General features: G+C 49.9%; 1 protein-coding gene across 1 annotated transcript; it reads right to left on the reverse strand.

The window, feature by feature from the left end:
• Positions 1-404: 404 nt before the first annotated feature.
• Positions 405-11,765, reverse strand: TXN2 (thioredoxin 2). The gene is made up of 4 exons (XM_081126048.1): positions 11,658-11,765; positions 10,600-10,862; positions 8,188-8,311; positions 405-999 (listed from the first exon to the last, which is right to left on the reverse strand). Exons 2-4 carry the CDS (start codon positions 10,860-10,862, stop codon positions 886-888), a joined length of 501 nt encoding a protein of 166 aa, XP_080982174.1. The 5' UTR covers positions 11,658-11,765; the 3' UTR covers positions 405-885.
• Between the last annotated feature and the right edge of the window lie 7,556 nt (positions 11,766-19,321).

Genomic DNA, 19,321 nt, shown 5'->3' on the forward strand with positions numbered 1-19,321 from the left:
GTCCCTAGAACAGTGGCCATCTCTGACCAGTGTTAGTAACAAGGGCTGGTCAAGGGCAAGTGGGTGGTGGGAAGTCAGAGAAATGGGGAGAGCAGCCTAGCCTGGGAAGGGTTCACAAGTGCTCCCAGAGCCCAGACAGATGGAAGCTGTCAATAGTGCAAACCTGTTTTATTGGTCCAGTTTGTTCACAGTACAGCCTCCTGCTCAGAGAACCAAAGGGCCAGCTAATGGTGAGGAAGGGTGGACTTCCAGAGTCCACAGGACTCCCCCAACCCAATGTGTTCACAGCCCTTGTGCCTGGAAGAGAGGGAGGGGAGAAGGGAGGTGGCTCTCTGAGGGTGGGAGTGGCTGTGGAGTAATTTATGTGGGGCCCAGAGTCTGTTCACAGCAGGAGGTAGAAGGGATCACATAAAGTTCTTTATTATAGACCTACAAAACATGAGAGAATTATATATTACTCTCACTTGTTTGGGTTTCTTTTTACAAAACAGCAGGAAAGAAAAATGCAGGAGGTGGATGAGCCAGGCACCAGGGTTGGGATCAGAGGGGAGGGGGAGATGAGAGACCAAGCTGTCACTGCTGGGATAGCAATGGAGGGCTGGCCCGGGGCTCTCTCCAAGCATCTCAAGACTGTGACAGCCCGAGAGGAAGCAGACACAGGGAGAGTGGGTGGGAAGACAGCTGTCCCAAGATCAGCAGCAGCACCACTCCTCTGCGGCCACCCTGGCAGTCAGCCGGGCTGGAAGCACTGGAGGATCCGAGCTTGGAGGCCTGGCCTCCAAACACGGGCCCTCGGGGGCCAGACAGGAGGGAGGTGGGGAGGGCCCGCCCAGGACTGAGTTCTCCCGGGCGGCGGGCAAGAGCAACCAGGGCCTGTCTTGCCTGTCAGCCAATCAGCTTCTTCAGGAAGGCCTCCAGCTGGTCCTCGTCCTTGACGCCCACGAACTTGTCCACCACGTCCCCATTCTTGATGGCCAGCACGGTGGGCACCGCCGACACCTGGATGGCAGGATAAGGGAGATAAGTCATTCCGAGGTGACATGAGCTCTTCAATCACCGTTCCCAAGCCCTTGTGGGGGAGGCTGGAGGCTTCTGCAGGGGTGACTGCCCACAGCCATGGGTGGGCCTCTTCCCTTGCTGCAGGGGTGCTGCTGGGGTGCTGCAGGCCTGGAGTTCTACCCCCCTCCCCCCCCCGGAGAGACTTTTCCACTGTGGGCTCCCAGAAGTACCCTTCCCCCCCAACCGCATGACTGACTCACTGGCCCAGTGGTTTGGCTAGAATGACAGGAGATGAAAATAACCCATGCAGCTGCAGGCCGGCCGGGGGCAGGGTGGAGCTGGGGGGCTAAAGAACTTTCCTGAAGGGCAGCCTGGCACAGGGGAGACCAGGAGATGGGAGTCTGAATCCCAGCTTTGTGGCTCACTGCCTGGGGGCCTTGGCCAGGTCACACCTCCTTCAGAGCCTCAGTGCCCTCTTTCATCAGACAGGGGTGGTGGTATCTGCCTTGTTGGTTTAGATTAGGACTTAAAGGGTCACATACAAAGCTGAGTGGTTAGGAGCTTGGGCTCTGGAGCTGCTGACCCCCCTCTGGGCGAGCCACTTCATCACTAAGTATCAGTGTTATCATCAGCAAATGGGAGAGACTAACGGTACTTACATGAGAGGGTGTGGGGGCTGAATGAAAGGGTGTGTGCACTCCCAGACAGCACCCTGCACCTGGCAGGGCTGTCGACAGTGTTAGAACCTGGCACAGTGCCTGGTACACAGTGGGCACTCAGCAAATGGTGGCTGCCAAGGGGAGGTCAGGAAAGTCTAACACAAGGCCCCGAGAGCCACTTGAGCTCAAGGCCGTGATGGTTAACAGGGTCCAGAAAGTCACTGACTTGCGCTGGACAGTGTGGGAAGAGGGCTCAGCCACATATGATCTGACGTTTATTTATTATGGGGGTTGGAGGCAACATTCTTGGCCTATGAATTCAGTGTCTTCTCAAGCTCCCTCAGGGGACCTGTAGAGATTACATGGTATGTAAATAAGGCCCATGGTGCTCTGGCATTGAGCATTTTCTGTTCCCTGGGCTCCCTGCCTGGCACTGGTGGCCATTTTCAAAAATATACATAAACAGAACAAGATAAACACAGACTTTTCTTACACATAAGTTAACTACAAAGTAACAACAGTGATTTAGACAAACATCCTAGGTCTTCAAATATCCTGAGTGCTGTCCTGCCCATGAGTCGTCCTGAGGAGCCAACCTTAAGATTTACAATGTTGTAACTGTACGTATATCAGTTACAAAGAAAGAACCGAAGGCCACTCACAGACTGCATGTGGCAGACCTTCCAACCCGCTCCTAATGGGCTTTGGGGCCAAGCGCAGCAGGTAAGATGACACAGTCCCTGTCCCCGTGTCTTCAGGCCCCATCAAGGACCCGTCTGAGGCTGATGTGGGTGGCATATATGGGCAGACCCATCTGGCAGTGGGCTGACCACACATGTCACTGGTTCCTGTCCTTGTCATTTTTGACTCTGGCATGAAGTGCAAGGGTCTAGCATGTGGCTTGCTCTGTCTTCAGGCACCCACAGGGCCCAGAAAACCTTGCTCCAGGATGCCCATGAGCACTGAGGCTATGCAGTCTGACAGAGAACGTGGCTGGCGATTTATTCTTTTGCCCCCTCTAGTGGTCTGTGAAGGCAGCGGCCCTAACCTGGTAATTTGTAAGCACTAACTTCAACCTCTCCCTTGCTGGATCCCACCCTGTCCTCTCTTTTTAAGTATCAGTCTTTGATTGTTTGTTTTTAATTCATTAACCTTGGGGGGGGAGGGGGAGGAGAGAGAAACTTCGATCTGTTGTTCCACTCATCTTTATATTCTTTGGCTGATTCTTGAACGTGCCCTGATCAGGGGATCAAAAACACAGCCTTGGTGTGTTGGGATGACGCTCTAACCAACTGAGCCACCGGGCCAAGGCTTTGTCCTGTTTCTCAATAGAAACAAAAGCTGTATGTGATTGCATGTGAAGTGACCTAATTGTCTTCACGTGTCCTCTAAGCAGGCCTGAAGTGGACTGTTTTCCTCAAGAACTCTAGACGAGTGAGTCCTGTTACGATCATACTTGTACAAGTCCCACATATGCTTGTACATGCGGACCGTGCAGCAGCTGGGCGTATAGCACACACGCCATGACTATATTTTCATGACAACCAAGGTCTAGTCATTACTCATCAAGGGCATTTTTTGAAGTTTAAGCCTACATGCGCACACATACACACAGCCACAGGCTTGTCAAAGGCTGGGTTTTCTGGACACTGCAGGGAGGCTGGGCTGTAACTGGGCTTCCCTCAACCCCAAGGATGTGGCTTTGCTGGCCTGAGTTTGGCTCACAGATTGGGAGGGGTCGGTGCCTATAAACGGTGCCGTAAGTGGAAGAGCATCCTTCGGGAGTGGTGATGTGAGTATAAGAGGGGCAGTGGTGAAGCCAGGATTCAGCACCGTTCTCCATTCTGGCAGCACTGAGGGTGGAGGGGCTGGAGGGGCTGGAGGGCAGATGAAAGATGTGCTAAGATGTGCTGCCTCTCCTTGTGTGCCATGAAGCCACCTGAAGCCTCCTACTCTTGGCTAAAGACCTTGAGAACTCAGGGCAGGGGTGTGTGTGTGTGTGCATGTGTATGGTCTCTTCCCACTAACCTGCAGCCCACCCAGCTGTACTGCCACTGAGCTCAATGTCCCCAAGTCTTCTCCCTTCTCACCTAGTTTCCTCCATTTGTGAACTGTTAAGGATCTACCTAGGGACAGGCATGGTGCTAGGCTGTGCAAGAGACTGGTGACCCTCTCTTAGCTAACTGCAGAACTAACGTAAAGGGAGAGGTCACTGTCACACCAGCTGCCACATACCGGGTGCTTTTTAAGTGTTAGGGAAGATACTAACCACTTGTGCATGCTATCTCATACATTCTTGCCTCAAGTTGGGGCCATTTTTGAGATGAGAAGACTGAGGTATGAAGACTGAGTGACAAGGGGTAGAGAAGGGATTTGAAACGAGATGTCTGACTTCACTGTCCATGAAGCAGTGATCTAATCACATCACACCTTGGCCCAAGAACAAGGAACTGGAGACAAATACTGAGTCCCCGCAGGGTTAGGAAGCATGAGTAGGGAAGCGCTACAAGGATATCAAATGAGAAACCCCAAATGCTTTGTAAAAGCTTTTAGATACAGGAGGATTCTTGGAAAAAGTACTACTGAAAAAATCAAATCCAACTCTGTGACATTCTGGAAAAGGCGACACTATGGAGACAGTCAGGTCAGTGGTTGCCAGGGGTTCATGGGAAGGAGGGAAGAAAAGGGATGCACAGGGTATTTTTAGGATGGCCAAAGTGTTCTCTATGATACTATAATGGTGGATACACGTCACTACACATTTGTCCAAACCCAGGAGCGAACCCTCTGGCTGACAGGCAGCCTGTGCTGTGGCAGCAGGTGAAAAGGGCCTTTACAAGAGCACCGTGACCCTGAGGCCAGCCCAGGGCTTCAGAACTTGTGCTCTTTGATGTTTGGTCCCAGACTCCCCAGTGGCATCATCTGGAAGCTTGTTAGAAATGCAGAATCTTGCCCGCCGGGAGTGGCTCAATGGCTGAGCATCGACCTAGGATCCAGGAGATCACAGTTTGATTCTTGGTCAGGGCACATGCCCGGGTTTCGGGCTTGGTCCCCAGCAGGGGGCATGCAGGAGGCAGACGATCAATGACTCTCTCACCATTGATGTTTCTATCTCTCTCCCTTCCTCTCTCTGAAATCAATAAAGATATATTAGGAAAAAAAAAGAAAAGAAAAAGAAATGCAGAATCTTGGGCCCTCCCTGGACCTACTGAATCACAGTCTGCTTTTCAACATCCCAGGTCATATTCGTGTTTGAGAAGCAGTGATTTAGATGATTTTCAAAATGTGGGGATATGGTAATGATTGAAGGATAGTACATTCTAGCTATGAACTGTCTATGAAGTTACATGGAACATTAAAAAGAAAAAAAAAAATGAAACAGCCCAAATGAAGTACCCCCAAATTGGCAGTGGCTGTGTCTGGATGCTAAGGTTACAGGTGAAGCCTTGGCCGGTTTTTCTCAGTTGGAGCGTCGGCCTGTGGACTGAAGGGTCGTGGTTTCAATACTGGTCAAGGGCAGGCATCTCAGTTGCAGGCCCTGGAAGGGGCTCATGTAGGAGGCAACCAATCAATGCCTCTCTTATCAGTGTTTCTCTCTCTCTCTGAAAAAGCAATGGAAAAAATATCCTCGTGTGAGGATTAAAAATAATAATAATAATAATAATAAATAAGTAAGGGTCTACATCTGGATCCACCGTCTCCCCTAGTGGGGAGGTCTGAAGGATCCGGGCAACCCGAGCCACTCAGTGGGAACCTGGGAGGCGGGAGAGCAGAGCGCTTCATGCCCAAGCCAGGGCAGCGCAGAGTCTGGGGGCGGGGCTGGCAACGAATGCTGACACCCCAGGGTCCCGAGTGACTTTTCCGTCCCTCTCCTTTGGGAGACAGTGAAATTCTAGGGTGGGCAGCTGACTGAAGCACAACAAGCAGGGTGTGAAGGAGGGGCATTTGTGTGAGGAAAGACAGCCATCCTGAGGGTGTGCTGGGCATAGGACGGGGTGCCGGGAAGAGGTGCCTAATTCTGTGCACATAATTTTAAGCAGTTTCTCCAACAAGTCATCCAACATTTGGAAAAGCACTTCAGGCCCCGGAGGAAGCTATCCCAGGAGGTACTATGGATCCCTTAGCTAAAACTTCTTCCTCAGGCTCTCTTCCAAAAGAACGGGTGTGAAGGAAGGAAGGGCTGGGGAGGAGTCAAGAAGCACCCCTGTTGGAGCTTCCCAAGTCTGCAATGACATCTGCCCAGGGCTTGGCAAAACAAGTAGGCTAGGCTCAGGTGACTGGGTCCAGCAGCCTCAGGGTCTTTCTGCGTGACCTGTGCGCGCTCTCTGGACAGTGGACAGAAGAAGGAGAGAGAACTTATAAGAGGCCCCCAGCCCCTCATTTTCTAGGCTTAACACAGGACTTTGGTACCCAGCCCTACATCACCAGGCCCCCTAGAATGCAGGTGGGGTGGTCTTGGGAGCTTTCAGCACCAGTGTGACCGCCGTTGGCAGGGACTGCGTTACTCTTGTTTACGTCTGCACCAGTTACCGCAGTTCCTGGCACATGGTTGGTGCTCAAGATGTGTCTGCTGAGGTTCCACTGGCTGAGGCTGAAGCTGTGGTGTTGGGCAGTGCCAGGAGGGAGCCTAAGACATCTTAAGCCTGCCCATCACCCTGGGGATGCCCAGGCACTCCAGCCCTAAGCTCACATCAGAAGGCCACACCCTCACTCTCATAGCTGCTATGGATCTCTGGGGGACAGATGGACAAGTAGGGACCTAGGGGCATCTAAATGGTCAGACAAGTGCCCCTTTGACTGACTGATCAGTGGGAGAGCTTTTGAAAAAACAACCACCAGTGATTCATCTCCCCACCCAAGCTCTTGTAAGCAGCCGTGGTGCCCTAGTACCATGGATGGTCTAGTTTGGTAACATCCCCCAACCAACAGCAGTAGTTATCAGTGGCTCTGCCTGCCCAGTATCTATTTCCTTTGCCTCTGGTCAGAACAGCCTGATTTTCCTTCAGGTGATCCCTCCCAGCCCCAGCTCAATAGGCTACCTCCCCCCATTCCCCAACACACACTTTCTGCCACAGGACAGGCTGGAAGATGCGCATCTCTACCCGACCTAGCTAGGAAGAGTTGATTCTGAACTTCCAAATTCTAAGAAAGGGGCCCCCTCTTTCAGTCACTTGTTACCTAAAGGAGGGAGGGGTGGTGGTTCATTCTGGCAGATCCACATGTTCCCAGAGAAAACAGAAATCTGGATTTTCATGTGAAACTTTCTGAGTTCTAAATATCAACACCTGGCTTGGTAATTTAATCATGCTCTGCTCCAGGCACACAGGTCTGCAAGCAAACCTGTGAGACCACAGCCTTTGCATTTGATGTCTGCTCTGCCTGGACTGCTTTTCCAAATAACTGCATGGTTCATTCCTTACTCCCTCCAGGTCTTAGATGTCAGCTTCTCGTCGTGGCTCTCCCTAGCCCACCCTTTTAAAAACAAAACCCTCCCCAGACCCAGGCTTAGCACTCCCATCCTCTCTTTCGGATTTCTTTTTCTCCATTGCACTTAGCATCTAAAACAGGGATCAGGGAACTAGGCAAACCCAGCCTGCTGTGTTTTTGTGAATCAAGTTTTATCTGCACACAACTAAGCTCATTTGTTTATATACTGTCAAAGGCCGCTTCAGTGCTACAATGACAGTTGAGTATTTGCAACAGAGACCAATGCCCTAAAAGCCTCAAATAAGTACTACCTGGTCCTTTAGAGAACTTTGCCAACCCTAATCTAAAATACCAGAACGTAGGCTCTAAGAAGGCAGGATTTTGTCAGTTTTTTTCACTGCCATATCCTCAGCACCAAGTAACAGCACCTGGTGTTTAAGGGACCCTAAATAAACAACTGCTGAATGAACACACAAGCAAGTCAAATGTATTAGCCTACGTCGTGCCCTTGGTATGCTGTGCTCTCAGCCCCTCCTCCTTCACCATGCATCCTTCCTGTCTCTGCTGGGAGGGTCCCGCTAATGTGATGACTTCCCTGCCCCTCTACCCCTCACCCTCAGGTACAATCAGTCCGTTTTTTCATGCGTCTCTTCTCTCAGCACTTCTCGTCCTACATGGAAATGATATGCCTACTTGTCCTATTCCACTAGACTAAGAGCTGCTTGGGGACAAGGAGTTCATCTTATCTGTGCCAGAGTCACGAATGCCTGGCACACTGTAGGGCTCACAAACGACTGCTGACTGAATGAATTCAGGAATGAAGGAATGCATCAATGTCTGGAAATGCAGAGAACCATCTGGTATTTTGGGTCCTGCATTCTACTTCCTAAAGGTGGGAAAGAGAGACACGTGGCTCAGAGGTTCAATGGAGTCGCCTCTGCAAAGTGCTCTGAATTCCTGAGAGCTCTAGAAAAACCAAAACAGCTCCCCTTAGTGGCTACCTTGTTGTTCCCAAGACATCCATCTCTTGCATTAGCTATCCTGTGGCCCCAAGCATTTCCCCAAACCAACTGCCCTGTAGCAATCCCCTGCCAATTCATACCTCATACTCTATGGCGAGGTCTGTGTGGTCGTCAATATCCACCTTGGCCATCACCACCTTTCCATGCTGCTTGGCCACCACCTTCTCTAACCTTGGCCCCAGGATCTTGCAGGGACCACACCACCTCAGAAGGGAAGAAAGGAAGCATCCTGTCACAAAAGCACTCACCAACTGATCTATGGTCTCCCCAGAGCATGCCCTTGACGCACATCTTTCTGAGGGATGTTTGCCCTTATTACCTCTGTTTACAGTGTTTGAATATTAACCTGCAATGTTGACATGCCAAATGGTAATGCCAGGAGACTCTGCAAATGGGGAGTTCTCACAGGTCCCTCACTTCTAAAACACAGGCCTCATCCTAAGACTCTTATAAAAGTTATTTCACTTACTTCAACATATCTAAAAGAAAGGCATTGTGCCCGGCCGGGCGTGGCTCAGCAGTTGAGCGTCCACCTAGGATCCAGGCGATCAGGGTTCGATTCCTGGTCAGGGCACATGCCCGGGTTGCGGGCTCGATCAATGACTCTCTCATCATTGATGTTTCTATCTCTCTCTCTCCCTCTCCTTTCCTCTCTCTGAAATCAATAAAGATATATTAAAAAAAATAAAAGAAATAAAAGAAATGCATTGTCATATAGAAAAATACAGGGGTTGAGGTTAAAAGGTTTGGATTCAGAGAGAAGCTCCTCACCAACCAGCTGATCGTTCTGGGGTCCAGTTTCCTCATTTGAAAGAGAAATATGCCTCTCAGAGCTGTGATGAGAAATCGACTAAGGCATCGTGGATGACATGCTTTGTAAGCTGTAGAATTACTTGGAACACCTCAGGGACTCAGAACTAAAGGGAGGAGGAACCAATGGCTAAGGAGTGTCTAAACAGGCCAGTCACTGTGCCAGGGCCTTCTTGAATTTCGCTACACTGAACCCTCCACCCTGCAAAGGAAAAGAAAACTGAGAAATGGAGACCCACACAAGTTAAGAAACTTGTGCAAGGTCACAAAGCAAGTGAGCAGTACAGCTGGGATTGCAACCCAAGGTTGTGTTCCAAGTGTGTTCTTTTAGCCCTAGGCTATTCTGTGATTTCCCAGGCCCTGCGTCAGTGGCTATTGCTAAACACAGGTATTTCCCTCTAGGTGGTGAGCTTTTTTTTTTTTTAAATCCTCACCTGAGGGTATTTTTTCCACTGCTTTTCAGAGAGAGTGGAAGGGAGATAGAGAGAAACATGGATGTGAGAGAAACACATCAATTGGTTGCCTCCCACAGGCACCCCAAGTGGGGCGAGCCTGCAACCAAGGTACGTGCCCTTGGCTGGAATCGAACCTGGGACCTTTCAGTCCGCAGGCCAACCCTCTAACCACTGAGTCAAATTAGCTAGGGCTAGGTAGAGAGCTTTCAAGAACAGGCTGTCACCCCGAAGTATATGGCACTAAGGACAGTTCCTGGCACTGACTGAATAAATTCACACCCTGCATCATCCCAATTATCATTCATTTTGGAAACCCTCTCTGGAGTGCTCACTATACCAGGAAGCAGAACAGCTCTGCCTTCCATGAACCCCTGGCTGATGACTCCTATTTTATTTTCAGCCTTTAAAATCCTTTCCACTCAGAGATTTCAGTTAATGAAATTATAACACCTAAAAACCCAGTGTGCAAGAACCTTATCTCCTACTTCAAGTAAAGAAAGGGAAGCACAAGGACATCAAATGGCCTGCCAAGGGGGACATGGTGAGTCAGAGAAAGAACAGGAAAGAAAGCAAAAGAATCTGTCAGAGATCTGTGCAGAAAGCCTCCCAACTTGTAATTCAGGCTATACTGGCTCCTTCTAGAGTGTCTCATTCTGAGGGGTTTGTCCAGTTATTTTGTAGTCAGGCCCCAAAGGTCTGGAAATGAAGAAGGCTATGCTAAAAGTTAGTAGGCCATAGGCATTTAAATATCCTGAAAACAAACTCATACAGCACTGAAGAGAAATTCCTGCCCATTTCCTGCACACTTGGGCACCACTGTGGTGGCAATGAAAACTTTTAGCCATCCCTTCCCAGTGTGGGTGGTAAGATGTTAAAATAAAATCAACTTATCTGCAGGGCCAAGAACTGGTATACACCAAAAGCCAGGTGATGCTATAGTTATATTTTTCCTGCTTTGGTCCAAGCTGAAGATGACTGAGATATTCGGGCAGTGAGATACAGAACACAAATGTTTCCCAGAACTAATCACAGAAAGTTTTACAGACTGTTTACTGGTCTGTCTCCTACCAGACTACACTCAATCTTTGAGAGCACAGGTTGGATCTCCCCAGTATTTGTAGTGAGTCTATGCATGAGAAGCATCAAACTTGGTACTGAGACATAGCTGGCACTCAAAAATATTTGAACAAGTGACACCCCAGTCTTCTCCTGGACCCCAGGACTCACTGTGCATGAAAATCCACAACCACTGGTGTCTCACTGTTGACAACTCGGTCTTGAAAGTCAGGTCCATCCTGGATGTTAAAAGTTGTTGTACAGGCTCTGGTGGTGTATAAAGACCGGGCTTGACTGGGTTTTACCGTCAGGTCACCAGGACTGCACTGTGGGGTCTGCAGAGCCCTGGAGGTGAGGTGTGCCCACCGACCTCGAGGGGGCTTCCCGGAGATGATAGAGGCCAGGAACCTCCTCAGAAGAAGTCGCTGAGCCATCTGTGAGGGGAAGAGGCAGTTAGAGCTGTGGCAGACAAGGGTAAGTCAACATTCCAGAGAAAGAAAGGTATTTGGGAGTACTAGGGGACTCAAGATTCAGGGCTGGAAGCAAAATGCCAGGACATACATAAGCTTTCTGGAGTAGAGGTGAGTGAAGGATGAGACTCAAAGAGAAGAAGGAACTGCAAACCAGGACAAGAAAACTGTTGACAACCAAAAAGAAATCAGGGTATCGGTGTTATTACAACAGAAGAGGGGCAGGAACCCATATTTACTAAGCACCTGCTAAGGACCAAGTGCCTCACGTGCATTACAGTCCTCCCATATCAGCTTTTGAGGAGAGTTTCTACATATAGTATTGCCCATATTACAGATAAGGGTCCGAGGCTGAGTTAAGCTGTAGCACGTCCAAAGTAACCCAACTATTACAGGACAGTCAACATTGGGACCCTCGGCCATCTGCAAAGTCCTTACTCTATCAATTACTTTTTAAAAAGTGGTTTAATGGGAAATTAAGGAAAAGGGGGTGGTTGTAAAAGATCAGGAAAGAGAAACCACAACAATTCATGGAGGAGCTAAAAGGCACAGGAACAGGAGTGTGGGGTAACTAAAAAAGAAGGCACGCGTGTGCGGAGGGGACTGGGGAACTCGGGCGCCACCAGGGGCCCCAGCTCTCCGGAGGGCAGGTCCTCCGGCTGAGGCCTCCGCCCACTAGGCCGCCGGACCCCGCAGGAACGCGGCCGCGGCGTGCCTCGGCCGCGACGCCACCTCCAGCCACCCACACGGGCCTCCTACCTCCCTGCAGCGCGAGCGGAGGGATGCACAGCCCGTCCCTCCCGCCTGTCAAGGGCACTTCTGCCGTCACTTCCTTAGAGGCGGGCCTTGATCGTCACTTCCGGGGTCAGGCAACCAGGGGCCCGTCCCTCCACCACTGGAGGGTGTGGCTCGAATTTTCCGCCAATGGGAATGGCGGGGAAAGGCACCGCTAAAGGGGCGGAGCCTCAGTTAGGGACCGGAAAAGAGGGGCTCGGGAGACCCGGAAAGAGACCGGAAAAGGCAGGGCGGGCCCTTGGGGAGGGAACCGGAAAAGGCGGGAGCTCTGGGGGGGAGGAGGGAAGGGACCGGAAGAGTTGGGCGGGCCCAAGGGGAGGATCCGGAAGAGGAGGTGAGAGGAGGCGGGAACGCGGGCGAGGTATTATGAGGAGAAAAGGGAGGGGTGATTCTGGAGTTTGCAAACTCGGTCTGCCTTAAGTTCAACCAGCGCCGCCTTATTCACTGTCTTCCCCAAACTCCTAGAGGTGCTAGAAGGTTCTTCCCGTCCATTTGACAAATGAGGGATGTGCTTCTATGGTAACGAGGATTGTTGTGAGCTGAGGGCAATTTTAGGTTCAGGCTCAAGAGAAACATCTGCCCCTCCCTTTAACTACCTAGAAGAATTTGAATAAGATTATCAGCGATAATTTTTTTTAGCAAACTTCTATTTACTAAACGTCTGTTCTTATAATTTTGCAAGACCCTCTGAAGCCCCCAAGGCACCTTACCTCATCCGTAGGTCAGAATGTCTTCTTTTAGTTTTTCACTGATTTCAGAGAGAGGAAGGAAGAGGGAGGGAGAGTCATTGATCGGCTGCCTCCTGCCTGCTCCCCACTGGGGATCGAGCCCGAAACCCAGACACCGGCCCTGACCGGGATCGAAGGGGGCCCTCCTGGTTCAGGGGTGCCAGCCGGCCGCGCAGTCAGTGTCTCCTGTACCCCTGTTCCCTTCCTGTCTCTGAACCTCTCCTGCAGGTGGGGATCTCTGACTCTCAGGTATGCGGGTTCTCGTACATATGTATGAAATTGGGTCATTTTATGTTGCTATCTGTTTTATGTCTATTTGATTGTTAGACCAGCCGAAAGAACCTTAAGGGCAGAGGAAAGTTTGTTCCTCCCCCACAACACCCATTGTCCCTATGAGGGTCTAGGCATCTGTGTGTCCCAGGCAGGGTCACAGCCACCTCTTGTCTCCCCTGGATCCTGTACAACCGCTCGTGCCTCTGATCGTTCTGTGAATCCATTTTTAAAAAATTCTTGCCTGTGCTTAATTTGAAATGTTTTTTTCCTCTCTCCACTTGGTTGAACACCTAGACCACTCATCACCTCTCTGAGCAGAGAAATCTCCACCCTTTTCCGGAAGATCTTGAATATTCCTCCCCCTTAGTGAATACCCTATACCCCAGATTAAATAAATCTCAGCTGAGGAAGCAAATTCCACTAAAGGGGGGGCTGCTCTATCTGTGGGGTCGCCCATTCTCTGTCTCACTGCTTCACTAATAAAATCACTTTCACTTTAAAGTCTATGCTGGCTTGCATTTGAATTCCTTCTTGCACAAAACCACAGTGGGTCGCGGATCCTCAGGCTCCTTGACCCTTAGAATGCTTTCATCATCTGCACTTTGCAGTTGCTATTCCCTATAACTGGGAGGCTTTTCCCTCTACTCTCCCTCCATCTGAGAAAATGCTTCCAGATACCAGATTAAGCGTCATCTCTGGAGACCACACTCAGCCCTCTATTCTTACCGTCTGTTTCTTTATCCCTCACTGTACTGTTGGCTTCTGGGGTTCCGTCTGTCTCTCTGTTGCTTACGTCAGGACTCGGTGCATCACAGTAGGTACCCTGATTATTTGTTCAGAGAGCAGGGACTACATCAGATCTTCCCACCCCAAATGCCGTTTTCCCCACCACAGTACATGGTCCCATTTTGCCTTCCTAATTCATTGCCATGTGGGTTTTTCCCAATTCATTTGTCCTCTGTCCAACTTGGCAGGTTCCCTCCCTCACTCCCCTGGTGGGTGGGGCCACAGCCACGGCTGGGCGGGACCTTCTTCTGGGATGGGGTGAGGGAACACTTGGTCTAGGTTCACATCTCCTGGCCCCCATGTCAGCCTTCTACTTAATAAAGCCCCCTGTTCATCGCAGGCAGGAGACGAGGTGAGGGCCTGGCAGGCATGGCCTTCTCCACCTTATCTGACCTCTTGCTTCTACCTCTGTCCCCACCTAGGACTGGAGCCAACAGTGGTGATCCACAGCGGGACCCCGAGTACCCCTGGCTCTCCTGAGGTCAGCATCCCTTGGTGCAGCTGTTCCTGCTAATGCCAGATGCCATCTGGCAGGGTGCTTCCACCCTGTCCATTTTCATTTCTGTTTTTCTGTGTCTCTAGCACTTTTTCTTCCACAGCCACCTATTAATGATTTCCACAGCATTTTCTGGAAGGCCAATTTCCTTGCTTAATTCACACTCCAAATCCAAAGGAGAACCAGTACTATTTAGTCTTATTCCATAGTCACTTTACCTCTGTTGGCCTCAGGCTTCTCATCTGAGAAATGGAAAGAAAGATGCCTTCTTCACAGGGCTGTGAGGTTGCAGGAAGATCAGAGTATGGGGCCTGGTGCATTGTCAGTGCCTGATGAATGATGAATGAATCTCCTTCCCTCCTGCAGATAAAAAGAGAGCCTGTGAGACACATGGAGAAGGTGACATTCACAGTAGGCCACAAAGGGGCTCCTCAACTATAGGGTTGCTTGTACGCCAAATCACAAGGCGGGTTCAGGGCACAGGTGTGAGGGGAAGGGAAGGAAGCCAGGACTGGGAGCCTGAGCTAAAGCTTCTATTGCTACCTGTCTGGTATTTATTGCAGTGTTTTTCAGACTCTGACATGTGAGCTATCAGTGGGTTTATGGAATCAATTGAGTGGGTTGTGATCAGCTTTGAAAAGAGAAACAGAATTGAAAGTATCAGAGTATGCTGCATGTTATAAGTATTATTTTGTTCATGTTATTTCTATGTCTGTATGTCCTAGGTTGTGATATAGAATGTGTTTCTTACTGTGGGTCGTGGTCAAAGGGTTTGAAAGCTACTGACGGATTGAAAAGTTACCAAACACCTGACACTGTTCTAAGCACACATGTACTAACTCATTTAATCTTCTTTTTTTTTTTTAATATATCTTTATTGATTTCAGAGAGAGGAAAGGAGAGGGAGAGAGAGAGATAGAAACATCAATGATGAGAGAGTCATTGATCGAGCCCGAAACCCGGGCATGTGCCCTGACCGGGAATCGAACCCCGATCACCTGGATCCTAGGTGGACGCTCAACCACTGAGCCACGCCCGGCCGGGCTCATTTAATCTTTCAACACTCTGAGGTTGGTACTGTTACAGCCCCCAACTTACACATGGGGAAACTAAAGCACATAGGGTCCAGGGTCACCCAGATAGTAGGAGGTGGAAGCTTAAAGGTGCTATATTGCCCCTAGCAGGGATCTGATTTAAGTCTAGACTGCCGCCTCTTTCCCACTTAGCCCCAGGGAGCAGCCAGCCAGTCTAGGCCGTGGGAGGGCCGCATGGGGCTCAAACATTGCAGCGGTTGGCAGGGCTGTCAGCAGTGGTTGTAAGCAGAGGCGACCACACGGTGGCAGTGTGGTTCTTTCAGCTGCTCCACGGCGGGCCGGGCAAGCCGGGCACATCCTTTGGGGCACATGGGCTTCCTCAGGGCTGCAGGGCTGAGGGCAGGGCCTAGGGTGCTTCTCCCTGACCCCGTGTCTGAGGATTTCATGGCTGGAGGGAGACACCTTGAAAACCCAAAATGCAGAGAGAGGTGGTGGGCCACCCAGTCTAAGCTGATAGTGAGTTCCTCTCCAGGAGGTGGTAGAGTATTTTTGTTTTCAGTTTCCGTCTTGATGGTAATTTTTTTTTAAACACTGTTGCAGAACAACTGGAACTATGTTTTGTAATTCAAGAAGTTGGTTTCATGTTCTGTTGTGGTTCACATTCTGTCTTGTTTCCAGCAATTACCCAGTGTCCCCTCATTCCTTTCTGAACTTAAAAGACTTGGCACTGGAACAGTAACATAACCCTCAATTCATAGACTGGTGGCAGCTTCGTCCTGCGATGGTAGGTCTGGAGTGTCATGGCTGTGATGTGGGTGGGTGTATGCTGTCCCCCACGGCTGCCCACCCCACTGCGAGGCCAGTGCCCTCAGTGGACATATGCAGGCTGGGGCAGCAGAGTGTGGGGCTCATTCCAGGCCCTGCGCACTGTTGGAGTGAGGCTCCTCACGTGTTCCCGACTCTTCTGGGCCGGGCAGTGTCTACAGCTGTGCGAAGCTGGGGAAAGGAGGCACAGAAGGACTCTTCCTCTTTCCTGCCCTCGCCCTTTGGTTTGCTCCGCCCCATCCTGGAACAGGGGGCAGCTGTGGGTTAGAAAAATGAGCCTTGGGCCCAGAATTGCAATTACTTCTTCAACGGGCTCAGCCCTAAGGCACTGAGTACCCCCAGGCAAGTCGGTCAACCCTCTGGCATTGCTGCCCATCTGTATGAGGTCCTAACAATGCTTACTCTACAGAAAGGTCAGGAACTTTCCTAATAATGAAATAATAGCACATCTGTGGTCCTTACCACGTGCCTCACAGCTGTTCTAACACTTTTCCTGTTTCTCCTCACAGTAAGCAAAATGCTATTATTAGTCACATTTTACAAATGAAAGAAACTGAGGTCCTGAAAGGATAAATAACAGCCTAGACCATGAATCAAGCAAGCAAATGGTAGGGCTGGGACTCAAACCCAGGCAGACTGGCCCTGGAAGGTGTATGCTTAACAACTCAGCTCTACTGTGTCTTTAACATTATCTGTATATAAGAGTTAGCATGTAAAAACCCCTTGAAAAGGTACCCTTTAATGTACACACTAGGTCTCATAGGCTTTGTTGGAGGTGCACATCACAGACCTGTGCAGGGAAGGTAGGGCTCAGGTGCGCTGGCGTTAGATCTGTGGAACCCAGGTTGGTGAACACGCCAGCTTTGGGTTCTCATGGACCTGGATTTGAATCCTGGCTCTGCCACTTACATTCAATAAGATGTAACCCATCTAAGGCTTGGCTTCCTCCTCTGTAAAATGGGGCTGGCTGTAGGCATCTCAGACACTGTTTACAGATGTGCAAACCAAGTCTCAGAGAGATCATGCGACTTACCGAGGGCACACAGCTAGTTCGCAGCGAGGGCAGGCTCACACCCAGATCTTCTGACCACAGGTCCTAGATCCTCAATATGATGGTATTTGGGGCTGGGGCCTTTGAGTGATAATTAGGTTTAGGTGAGGTCATGAGGGTGAGACTCCACGACAGGACAGGGGGACAAAGAAACAGGGCAAAGACCAGATGTATATTTCTTATTATGAATCACAGTGTCACAGGTGGGAACAGAAGGGAGTAGATCCCTCAGCACCCTCTCCTTTCTGTATCCTGAGGACTCATTGCTTGTCTCATATCTGTTTTCCCCACTGGACTGCAAGCTTCACCAGAAAAGGGTTCTGAGTCTCCGACTCTCCATTTTAGCCTCAGATACCCAGCACAGACCATTTACTGCTACCTTTAATGTATCATGAAGCACCATCACCCACTGATGTAGGACCTAACCCTGCACCTGAACAAATAGGCACTGGGGAGATGTTTGTTGGAGAAAAGAAAGACAAGTGAGAGGTGGCTTCAGCTTGGGTGGTCTGTGAATGGAAGCCCCTTAACCCTGCCCCCAAGAATGTCCTTCCTTGAGGTCTGTATAAGTCAGGACTCAGGAACCAACACAGACCAGCTCACTAAAAAGGACTTATTAAATCGTATGACTGGTATGTTCAAGGGAGCAGCTATCTCAGGCTTTCCCAGGCCCTGATGGGATCAGGGCCCAGACACTGTGCCTGAGCCCCTCGGGACTTCCACCCCTGGTTCTGTTTCCTTCAGCACGTCGGTTTCATCTCTGTGCAGTGGGAAGGATGGCTACTACCAGTCACAAGAAGACAGCTTTGGTTTACAATCTAAAAAGCGGAAAGCCCTTCTCCCTCTCCAGGTCCATATATCAAGTCTCAGGCAAGACTCTGATTAGCCCCGTTTGGGTCACATGTCTAACTGTGGCTCAGTCATGGACTGGCCAGCCTGCATGTGTCTGCCCCTACGGTGGGTGGCCCCCCAGAGTTGGGTGGAAGCTGAGTGGGCTCTCCAAAGGCAGGCATGCATGCCAATCATAAACACTCATGTAAGAGCTCTTTTGTTCAATATATTATCCAGTAATATTTCCATCTGCCACATGACTTCTTGATATCAATGGTGTCTGACAAAATCGGGAAGTTTTTGATGCTGGAGGAGGGTTCTTTGATCAGTGGCAGCTGTGCTGGGCCAGTTTAGTTTTGCACAGGGGCAAATCCTTTTCGAGCGCAGAGTGTTTAATCTCGGTGAGATACCTGTTTGTCTTGCTGACTTGCATATGCATGTGATAATTAGCGGGCTACTTCTGGTTTTCCTGAAGGAAAAACAGACATCGGGCTCCCGAGTTTCCACCAGTTAATTTCAGGCAACCACAGACCATGTACCCACTGAGTCTCCAGGCACAGTCTTCCTTTATTGAACCTGCGCACACTTCTTTCCCTTTTCTTTGTAATTGATCCCTCAGTGTAGGTAGATCAGATGGCCCAACACCAGAGCTATATTTTATGTAGAGTGTCTGGATGAGCATGTTCTGCAGTTATCTTTGTAATATGCTTATTAGCAATTGCTAATTCAGATATACAAGTTCACCTTCACTAAGTCACCTTTATATTTTGCTCCATGGTGCCTATCCCACTTATCTATTGCTGTGTAACAAACCACCCCAAAACTTATTTTGCTCATAAATGTGAAATTTGGACGGGGCTTGGCAGTGACAGCTCATCTCTGCTGCACGTGGACAGGTCACATGGGGCCGGACGATCATTTCCAAGATGGTGTAGGTACCCAGGTGGCTGCAAGCTGGCGCTGGCTCTTACATGGGCCTCTCCCTGGGGCTGCACCACAGCCTGGTGGCTGGGTTCCCAGAGCGGTGGTGGAGATTGCCAGTCTCTTAGGGCCTATGCCCAGAAACTGTCGTGGCACCACTCCCACCATGTTTTTAGTCAAAACAGTCGCAGAGGGCACCCTAATTCAAGGGGAGGGGACATAGACCTCACATCTTGATAGGAGTTGTCATAGAGCTGTTCGTCATTTGTCTACCACAGTGCCTCACAACAGAGGCTGTTGGGCACTTCTTTTCCTGATAGACTGACTTATTTAACACCATTAAACATGGTTGGTGTTAAGGGGCTCATCTCATGTTTTTCTGTAGTTGCTGTGTTTCTGAACGACAGTGGCAGATTATAACAAACTGAACATTCTGAGATATTGTGTTTTTCTTTAGTAGGGCTTTTCTGCATTTAATTAATTTATAATGATTTGGAATGACTTGAGAACTTGGTCTGAGATAGTAGCATCTCAAAGAGAATGAAAAAGCAGGTGACACACTTTTGGAAGATTCTGCGGTTTGCGGGAAGCCTGGGGCTTTGTCCAGAAGAGCAGGCAAATCAGTCTTATTTACGCAGAACTGGGAAAGGCGTGAGCCGCTCTGCTGGCCCTCTCCGCCCTGC

This window comes from Miniopterus schreibersii, assembly GCF_964146895.1.
Source record: "Miniopterus schreibersii genome assembly, chromosome: 2".
Classification (NCBI taxonomy): domain Eukaryota; kingdom Metazoa; phylum Chordata; class Mammalia; order Chiroptera; family Miniopteridae; genus Miniopterus; species Miniopterus schreibersii.

Coding starts and splice junctions, on each gene's coding strand:
- TXN2 (XM_081126048.1), bottom strand. CDS start 10,862: ATGGCTCAGCGACTTCTTCTGAGGAGGTTCCTGGCCTCTATCATCTCC. Junction 8,312..10,599: donor GTTGTGGATTTTCATGCACA/GTGAGTCCTGGG, acceptor TTCCCTTCTGAG/GTGGTGTGGTCCCTGCAAGA. Junction 1,000..8,187: donor ACCTCGCCATAGAGTATGAG/GTATGAATTGGC, acceptor CCTGCCATCCAG/GTGTCGGCGGTGCCCACCGT.